The sequence below is a fragment of the Aspergillus caelatus genome (genome assembly GCF_009193585.1).
Source record: "Aspergillus caelatus strain CBS 763.97 unplaced genomic scaffold BDV27scaffold_515, whole genome shotgun sequence".
Taxonomy (NCBI): domain Eukaryota; kingdom Fungi; phylum Ascomycota; class Eurotiomycetes; order Eurotiales; family Aspergillaceae; genus Aspergillus; species Aspergillus caelatus.
This window is the reverse complement of record NW_022475778.1, coordinates 1-8,805: the sequence shown is the minus strand read 5'-3', so window position 1 is coordinate 8,805 and position 8,805 is coordinate 1. Positions and strand designations below refer to the sequence as shown.

Here is an 8,805-nt window from a genome sequence, read left to right as displayed (position 1 = left end):
ATAAACCACTACTGTCCCTAGGATAATCCCTGAAAAAAAAAAAAGAGAAAGAAAAAGACCGCATCCGGCGTGGTCTCGGTTCTTCTTTCGGCAATTACACTCCTGACCACGATCAACGGATTTAACTTGCCGGCTCTGTAGTGTATGCCAGTGGATCAAGATTGATATGCATACTAGGGACGACCAGCTCAAGGACCTGGCAAAATACTACCTAGCGAAAGAATTACATGGCCTTTTATTATACTACCTAAATTACTGAGGCTATCTAAATTGATGCCATCTGACCTAAGAATTCCCGTCGCCGTATTTAGACCAGGCGGCCGACTCGACCAATGAAGAGATACACTATGCACTATAGCTTGTGCTCTTAGTATGGGCCCTCATCAGGACGTTGGTAGCTTGGTCCCTCTATCATGGTGTAGGGAGTAAGCGCAAGGGGGGACTCTTCACTGTCCTTATGGGCCTGTTTTGGTTCGGCTGTTGTCCTTCTTCTGCATAAGAAGTCGAGTGAAAATATAGAGCCGCTGGGTGTATAAACACCGATATACTTTCCGGCTTTTTTACTGTTTTCATGAACGGACTAGTTCTTGTCTTTTTGTTTTTGATTCGTGCATGTCAATACCTATATCAGATGTCTGTACGACTTGGCATATCTGGCATATAACATTCTGAAGGTAATCACCTGGCTTTAGTGTAGATATCGAATTCGTTGCGCTAGAACATATCCAGGCACAAGTATCAAGTAAGAGTGAGAGAATGAAAACAAAATAAGACGAGCAGGGTATGTTTCAGAGCATGTTGGCCTTGCCTTCCTGCATTTTGGACAGAATTGTGCAAGCAATATACAACCCTGAAGACATCCTTTGGAATTGGGTTCATTGAACTGAAAGGATGTTTGGCTATTGAGGGAGTTGGAAGATAGAAATATCAAAATCTCCCTACTTGAGGCTTACATTGCATTAACAATATGTGTGGCATCAAGCTAGATGAATAACAGACACTACTACACTGAATTCTCACAAGTGTCGGAGTGAGAAATCTAGACACTGTGTGATATGATCAGCATTATATTAGAAGATATGCATTGGCTTTTGGCGGGTATATTTTTGATCAGCCGTCATGGGCCAAGACGAACAGTTGGGAGCACGACAGATTCCGACGTGCTGGCTATATTTTCACGTTTTCACCTCGCGTTTTCATTGCAACAATCCGTTTATTAAATACATACAAGTCTTCCTCCAGTTCCCGTCAACGAGCCAAATAGCAGAAGAGACATTAGAAAACCAAACTAAGAAAACATACGACGAGAAAAGGTGAGAAGGGCTAATAATAGAACCGAAAAACAAATCTGAATATCAAGCCTAGATGGCATCCCTAGCCGACTAGAAGCCAACCTGACTTGGCAGAAGTAACCTGCCTCTGCAATTGAATAGAAGGTACCATGATACATTTACTGATACGTATGTTAGCTAGTCTTCCAGCATACCCAGACCAGGGGCAACTTACAGAGATCTCGGCCATTCCAAGATCCTCGCCACCATTGGCGGGCTGAGGAGCTGCCGCAGGAGCAGGAGCACTGCCCTCAGCAGGACCGGCGTTTTCGTTAGAGAAATAGTCGACCATCTCAGCGTCAAGCTCCTCCACGCTCTTCGGTTTGGGACGGTTCGACTTGGGTCCGCGGCGGCCACCACGACGGCCACGTCCACGAGTGCTGTCGGCAGCCTTGCTGGCAGTGGCTGGCTTTGGTTGGGACTTGGTTTGTCTGATTTTCTGTTAGTAGTGGTCCTTTAATTATACCACAACGAACATAAACATACGCGACACGCTCACCAAGAGGCTTGGCAGCCGGGACTTCGGGAGCATGGTTGGCATCAACGACAACCTCAATCTATACATCGTTAGACTCAACCTATTCGTGATTTACAAAATGTGGTATGAAAATTTACCTTCATGGGACGTCCATCAACAAGCAGTCCGTTCAGATCCTTGGCGGCTTTGGCAGCCGTCTCGGGTTTGCTGAAGACGATGGAGGCGATACCGCGGCTAGTGCCATTTTGGTTGTAAGTGAGCATGACTCGCTTGACGGGTCCTGCGGATTTAGAGAAGTATTCCTATATCCAGCACATACGATTAGTACTTGTGCTCATGATTATTAAGTCACATGGTTGTAGACGCTGGCATGAGCGAAAGCTCGAAAAAACGACGCGTAGGTTGGACCGAAACTCCACAGTGAGAGCATCAGCGAGCACACAGCGGCAGTTAGCAAGACCCTCGAGGATTATTTGCAACAAAGCTTTGACTTAAAGCCCGGCAACGCGTACAGACTCCACACGTCTGCATCAACGGCCGCCAATATTTCCATTGTACTGAAAGTCGTGTCTTCTCCGCAATTCCTAATCCACCTCGACCGGTACCAACAACAATCCACTTCCACATTTATCTGAACCAGGGTCGGATCCACCCAACACTATGTCCAAATACACAGTACCGATGTAGTCAAGACATTATCATTGGTGTGCGGCGAAGACTTATCAGGTTCCCCCAGACACCCACATAGTAGCCCATCTCAGGGCGAAGCAAGGCCTAACTGGTCCCAAAGTCACAAGAGAGCTGCCTCCTGCCCATATAAAATGACACACTCAGACAAGGACGATGGGAAAAAATATTTGGGAGAAAACTGCTTGCTGTATGGCCTGATGCCCTACTGGTCTGCTGGTGCGCTCGCTGATGCCCGACACCCGAAATGCAAATTCAAAAAGAAAGGTGCAGCCAAGCGGGATGAAATCAGAATGGTGTGTTTCAACTACCATTCATAGCACAGCCTGCAGCGATCTCGCGAGCGGATTGCTAAAACATCCGCTCAAGCATGATACACTTTGCGCAAGACTGTAGGCAGGACTCAACTTCGGCTGACTCGCGGAGCGCTAGGTTTCAAATAGCGCGCGAACATGGCTCAAAGGAGTGCGCTGCCTTTTGACGCGACCAATAACGGTCGCGAACATATGAGGACGGCGTAACAAGGGTCGGAACGCGTGGAAAAGCCGAAGCGCCTCGAAGGTTTCGAGAAAGAAAGACATGGCGATAGAAACCCAAGGCGAAGGCCTCTTAATCAACATACCTTGATATTGGCCTCATTCACATCGGAAGGCTGTTGACGTTAGCTAAGATTGCGCTTATAAGATTAAGAGTCGAGGCTGGAAACTTACCAAGCCGCTGACCATGATTTTGCTTTCAGTTGACATAGGGTGTCCAGCTTGGGCAGCCTTGCCGACGGGCTTCGCAGCCTTCGTGCTCTTCTTCACTCCTCCAACAGCGGCCGGGGCAGCCTTAGCCTGGGTTGAACGACGATTGCGGCGACGAGCGCCCTGACGACGGTTGACGAGGATCTCGTCAAGAGACTTGTCCAACTTTCCAGACATTGTGTTAGGTGAAAGATAGATGAGTATGAGCGATACTAGCGACTCTCGAAAAGATTCTCGGGAGTTCGAGCGTGTCAGTCGTTGCGTCACCGAAGAGAGGTTCGCAACAGCAAGGGGCAGGTTAAAGTCTGTTTTCAAGACAGTTGCTCTGACAGGCGTAATTAGCGAGATAAGTGGTAGACAGTGGAGTAGAACAGAAGTATTGAAGTTAATTATACACCACGTTCGGATGAGAGACGCGACGTTGAGATGATGAAAAGGAGAGAGGCAAATGCGGGAAGACAAAACGGGTGGAAGTCGAGGGACAACAAGAAAGACTGGAGGAGAGGCTGAGTTCTGCCACTAGTCCACTTTGGGGGAATGTCGCCCCATTAGTCCGCAAATAGAAACGTCACTGACCTGGCAATTGCTTTATCAATTATCCAACACACCACGGCCTATTGATCCTTTAACAGGGAATTACATATATTAACATTCATTGTACCATTTCTCTCCTTTATTTAACTCTTGTTTCTTATTGAGGAGTGCATAGGAGTTTCTTAAATATCAATGAAACGATTCACCTGTACATTCGAAGAATTGATCAAATGGCAAAGACCCTCGACCCCACTCCAAGAAAAGCAAGAAAAATGATGTCTACCATGTGTCCAATAAAGAAGATATGACAATGGCTTAAGACAACGCTGAAATAGCCTCTCATACTCAGAAAAATCAGGACCTGCCTCTAAAGTAGACACAAAACAAAGTGAAAATGAACCAAATCCCAAATGCTCCACCGGCCGAACTCCCAAAGTGAATATATCAACAAAGAAACAATGCTTGTGCAGCATTTCGGGGTCGCTCGTAACATCATATTACAGGCATGCGTAGACTTCAATTCGGCGTTCACAGGACTCAGCTCTTCAATGCTTCCAGTCGGCCTCTCATTTGTTCGAGAGTGGCCTCTTGATCTTCGAACTGTTCTTCGACGGCGGGTGTCTCCTCCAATGGCTCCTCGGCTTTGACCGTGTCGACTTGCGCAAGCTTTCCCTGCAAGATCTCCTGCAAGACCTTGGCAACCTCTTCCTCAGCCTCATCCACTTCATCCTCGTAGAGTTCATTGTCTGGCATCGCATCGTCTACCATTTCCTCAATGATACCAGCCCGGACCAACTCTGTTGAAAGTTGACGCATCGTCGCGTTCAATTCGGGCAGTCGAACCAATGTGTTAACATCCTTCATGATGCCAGTCGACTTCTTCAGACTTCCTTGAATCTTCCGCACCGAGAATGCTTCGTTGACCTGCATCTGGACGCTCTGTAGTTGGGCTCGGCTCGTGTGCAGACGGGTAGATTGTTTCCGGATCCGAACCAGTTCGCGAGCAAAGGTTTTAGCCTCCTGGGTGGCCTGCTTAGATTGTGATGGGTTTCGCTCGGCCCGACGTGAGGCGTTCATGATATATTGCCGCGTTTTGTTCTCCAAAGTCCTGAGCTGTGCAATATCGCGGTCCAATTGGCGAGTGTTGGCGCGGATAAGTGCGTTGCATTTTCTCATCTGTACGTGAGATTATGTTAGAATGGCAAACAGTGAGAGCGTATATATTATCTGATCGCACCTGTGCCTGAGGATCAGGACCGAAAAAGACCGCTTTGAGAGTCTCCATGATGAATCAGGCTGACACACTGATCTCTCTAGGCTTTACTTTTGATGTTGTAGAGTATATGGCAATAGCCTATAAGTGGACAGCACGGTTGAGGAAGATATATAAAGTAATTCAGAAAGGCCGGGACCGTATCGGCACAGGGCTCAGGATACAATATCTATGGCCTGGGTCGTTGCAATAGGTGGGGTTATGCAGGCAGGATGATATCCCAGCGCACAGAATTCCTCGGCTATGTGGTGAAATAGTCGTCGATGAGTTCAGGTCAGCAGCGTTACCGTGTACTTCGGTCAGTGTCAAATCACACCGCGGGTTCGATGATCCTCATTTGTGAGTGTAATCAGCATTGTGATCGATCTCGTCGATCCGGAATCAAATATGATCGTGGCCAGCGAACGGACGATCCAGTCCCTGCTGAGTCAGCGGGTGGTGTATGTTGGTTTACCGCCTTCCAGTGACGTCGTGTGAATGGTTAATGCCCCAGGCATGTCACAGTCCGCAAACAGGTCAAACAGCGGGCCAGGCAGAGGGTGAGAGTTCCAGTACTTTCTAGAGCGGATTATCAGCTCTGGTTGGTCTTACTAGTTACTAGCAGGTATTCTTCCCTTACTCACCAAACACGCTTAGTCTGAACTTCTTCAGCTTCCAACTGACCCTTCACGATATCATTCCCTCCCACTGTCCAATATACCCCCCTCCCATCTTCACTTCCTACTTGCATAAATTCCCCGTTACACACCTCACCTTACCTTCATAATGCCTGAGCTTCCTAAGGCCCACCCTGAAGGTACGTAATTCTGCAGGCTCCCCCTCTTACCTTTCCCCGCTTTGTTGGAAGTTATTCCAACTTATCCTTCCCACCCTACTTTATCAGCCTTTTTTTCTTGTCTAGGAGAAGGGGCTGGGACACAATGAAAAAAGAAAAAACACTTTTTCAACTATTAATTGATGCTCTTATTCTTTCCTAATGGGATCGAGGTTCGCTAACATACGGTGACCCTCCAGTCACATGGGCCCAGCGCTCATCTGCCAGCGACGCTGAGCGCAATTACCTTTATGTGAACATCAAAGCTTCCGATGTAGCTCGTGACGCAGCCACCCTCAAAATTACCTCCACCAATGTCACATTCGCCGGTGATTCCAAGAAGGGTGTTCGTTATGAAGTCTCCCTGGATTTGTACGCTGAGATCGACCCCGACCAGTCCAAGGTGAACCACAGTGACCGTGAGGTTGAGTTGGTCCTGCGTAAGAAGGAGCTGAAGGAGGAATTCTGGCCCCGTCTTCTGAAGACCACTCAGAAGATCCACTTCCTCAAGACCGACTTCGATAAGGTATGGAATACGACTCCGTCCACCAACGCGAGTATGTGTAATGCTGATAATTGTGCAGTGGGTCGATGAAGATGAGCAGGATGAGGTTGCTGAGGATGACTATGCAAACAACTTCGGCGGCTTCGAAGGCATGGGCGGCATGGGCGGCGAGGGCGGCCTCGGAAACATTGACTTCTCGAAGCTTGGTGCAGGCCTTGAAGGAATGGGTGGCGCTGTTCCTGGTGCCGAAGGTGCTGAGGGCGAGTCGGTAGGTTCCGTCTATTTCGCAGGCAAAGTTGTCAATGTCAAACAATTGCAATTGCTGACTAGCTGTTCCAGGATGACGAGGAGATGCCCGAGCTTGAGGAGGCTGACAAGGCTGCTGGGGAGTCGGCTAAGTCCTCTAAGATCCAGGAGGTCTCTTAAATATATGCAAAAGATTATTTGAAACAGGCTTGATCCATGACATTGGTGACGAATTAAAATAAGAATCAATGAGTTGTATGAGATGATCAGAGATACTACCTATTGCGTTCAGATATGCGCTACAGTATGTGCGAGATTGAGAGGTGAGGAGCATGGATGTTCATGGGTAATGTAAGCGACAAGTACTCGGGAGGTGTAAACTTCCCGTACCTACTCTTTATGCCTGGGATACCGAGATAGTGCAGTATATGTAATTGAGGTTAATTTTCCAATTTTTGAATGTATACCATAGATATAAACGAGGAAGATGTCCAAAAGTACAAGAAGGAATCTCTCTACACATCTTCTATCACCATTCGGCTAACCTTTGGTATTCATCAACGTCAGGACATTGTCCTCTCTTTGTTTGTAGAACCCCAGGAATCATAGAACCTTTGTCCGAACCTCGAACATGGGGTAACCACACCGTTTCATCTCTTGTCTCTACCTGGCACAAGAAGGAGCCCTTGTAGAAGACTTTGTCAATCGATCTATCACCATATGAAGTTTTAGTATAGGTAGATATATAACTACTACTACATACAAACCCAAATCAAAGCAACCGACAACATCGTTATCTTGAATCATTGGAAACTTATGGAGCCATACATACGTAGCACATACATACGGTCACTTCAAACCACTCGAATTCAGGCTCTCTGCTCTATCTCACCTTTTTAAAAAAAAAGAATCCCAAAGCCGTTTTGAATATGGCAAGCCGCGTCATGGCACCATTAACTCATTATTTGATCTAAACTTCTCTTCGTAGAGCTCTGAAACCCTTTATACCGGCTGGTCTACATAAATGACCGTGATCTTCTATCTAATTGATTTACCATGCAAACTCGACAGTATTTCAGCCTATAGTGCTCTCAAAATGGCTAGTAAAGGTAAGCATATCAGTACCTATCTGTGGCATACGCTAACCCTAAGCAATAGATAACATCTCTCAGCCCCGGGCCATATATGGCAGAGGAGACCACACCGTAGTCCACGATGAGGGGAGAAAAGCGATATATAAATGCGGGAAGGAAGGCCTCACGATCTACGAGCCTCTTACGCTCATCTTCATCAATGACAATACAAACATCCCGGTTCCGAAGGTCCGTAGCATTCAGTACAAAGATGGCAGAGAGATCAATGTCCGCTATGATAAAGCAGGAAAATCAACCAACATCCACTACGAGAACGACAAAGTGTTCGAGGTCAAGTACGATGAAAATGGTGGATCAACTAAGATTCTCTACGAAAACGATAAAGTAGTCCAAATAATCATGGACTTTGTGCCGGGTGATACACTTGACAAGGTGTGGGAGGGCTTGGATGATGGCCAGAAAGAAGTACTCGCCGAGGACTTGAAGAAGTATGTCTCTGAGCTCCGTGAACTTAAGGGTAAAAGGATTGAGGCTCTGAATGGCGGACCCACAAGACTTATAACCGGTTATCAAACTGTTCAAGAGGAATGGCCCTTCGAGTCCGGGGAGCGGTTCAGCCAGTTTCAGAAAATACAAAGTATAGACACGAGGATGCATGCATCACAGGACGACTATTCATCGCACACCGACGATTCATCACAGAACGAAGATGCACAACAGGAAAAGGATGAGATTGTTTTTACCCATGGCGATCTTGTTCCACGAAATATCCTTGTCAATGATAAGGGCAATGTCACTGCTCTTGTGGACTGGGAGTTTGCTGGGTATTATCCCAAGTAATGGGAGCATAGCAGGGCGAGTCGCAATACCACGATGGGCTGGAAAGACTTTCTTGTTCGGGTTTTTCCTAACAAAGATGAGTGGGGGTCTACCGGGACTCGATCATCGACTGTCAGGCGACGGTAGGGCTGTTTTGATGTTTTTTTTATTTTTATTCTTTTTTATGGGGGTGTATCTGTTGAGTGAGAATTGTAGTATGTATTACTAGTAGTAGTGGTGTAGTTTGTACTAGTTATACATAGAGAGGGAAGGGTAAG

At 46.9% G+C, this 8,805-nt stretch overlaps 4 protein-coding genes across 4 annotated transcripts; 2 read left to right on the top strand and 2 right to left on the bottom strand.

The window, feature by feature from the left end:
- Positions 1–1,070: 1,070 nt before the first annotated feature.
- On the bottom strand, positions 1,071–3,705 carry BDV27DRAFT_139715 (uncharacterized protein). The gene is made up of 5 exons (XM_032069505.1): positions 3,207–3,705; positions 3,119–3,148; positions 1,947–2,111; positions 1,818–1,888; positions 1,071–1,762 (listed from the first exon to the last, which is right to left on the bottom strand). Exons 1-5 carry the CDS (start codon positions 3,417–3,419, stop codon positions 1,375–1,377), a joined length of 867 nt encoding a protein of 288 aa, XP_031920322.1. The 5' UTR covers positions 3,420–3,705; the 3' UTR covers positions 1,071–1,374.
- A 160-nt stretch (positions 3,706–3,865) lies between these two features.
- Positions 3,866–5,186, bottom strand: BDV27DRAFT_92361 (ESCRT-III subunit protein VPS24). The gene is made up of 2 exons (XM_032077959.1): positions 5,014–5,186; positions 3,866–4,952 (listed from the first exon to the last, which is right to left on the bottom strand). The coding sequence occupies exons 1-2, from the start codon at positions 5,059–5,061 to the stop codon at positions 4,314–4,316; spliced, it is 687 nt and encodes a 228-aa protein (XP_031920321.1). The 5' UTR covers positions 5,062–5,186; the 3' UTR covers positions 3,866–4,313.
- A 488-nt stretch (positions 5,187–5,674) lies between these two features.
- Positions 5,675–7,128, top strand: wos2 (Hsp90 cochaperone SBA1). Its single transcript, XM_032069504.1, has 4 exons — positions 5,675–5,845; positions 6,064–6,389; positions 6,448–6,636; positions 6,708–7,128. Exons 1-4 carry the CDS (start codon positions 5,815–5,817, stop codon positions 6,792–6,794), a joined length of 633 nt encoding a protein of 210 aa, XP_031920320.1. The 5' UTR covers positions 5,675–5,814; the 3' UTR covers positions 6,795–7,128.
- A 582-nt stretch (positions 7,129–7,710) lies between these two features.
- BDV27DRAFT_164697 (uncharacterized protein) lies at positions 7,711–8,548 on the top strand (the record flags this gene model as incomplete). The annotated part of the gene is made up of 2 exons (XM_032073740.1): positions 7,711–7,723; positions 7,773–8,548. The coding sequence occupies 2 exons, from the start codon at positions 7,711–7,713 to the stop codon at positions 8,546–8,548; spliced, it is 789 nt and encodes a 262-aa protein (XP_031920319.1).
- Between the last annotated feature and the right edge of the window lie 257 nt (positions 8,549–8,805).

Excerpts from the sequence above, each read along its gene's own strand:
- BDV27DRAFT_92361 (XM_032077959.1), bottom strand. The coding sequence starts at position 5,061 with ATGGAGACTCTCAAAGCGGTCTTTTTCGGTCCTGATCCTCAGGCACAG. Across the intron at positions 4,953-5,013 it reads GTCCTGATCCTCAGGCACAG|ATGAGAAAATGCAACGCACT; the intron begins GTGCGATCAGAT and ends TCTCACGTACAG.
- wos2 (XM_032069504.1), top strand. The coding sequence starts at position 5,815 with ATGCCTGAGCTTCCTAAGGCCCACCCTGAAG. Across the intron at positions 6,390-6,447 it reads TCAAGACCGACTTCGATAAG|TGGGTCGATGAAGATGAGCA; the intron begins GTATGGAATACG and ends ATAATTGTGCAG. Across the intron at positions 6,637-6,707 it reads AAGGTGCTGAGGGCGAGTCG|GATGACGAGGAGATGCCCGA; the intron begins GTAGGTTCCGTC and ends TAGCTGTTCCAG.
- BDV27DRAFT_139715 (XM_032069505.1), bottom strand. The coding sequence starts at position 3,419 with ATGTCTGGAAAGTTGGACAAGTCTCTTGACGAGATCCTCGTCAACCGT. Across the intron at positions 3,149-3,206 it reads AAATCATGGTCAGCGGCTTG|CCTTCCGATGTGAATGAGGC; the intron begins GTAAGTTTCCAG and ends TAACGTCAACAG. Across the intron at positions 1,889-1,946 it reads TTGATGGACGTCCCATGAAG|ATTGAGGTTGTCGTTGATGC; the intron begins GTAAATTTTCAT and ends AACGATGTATAG.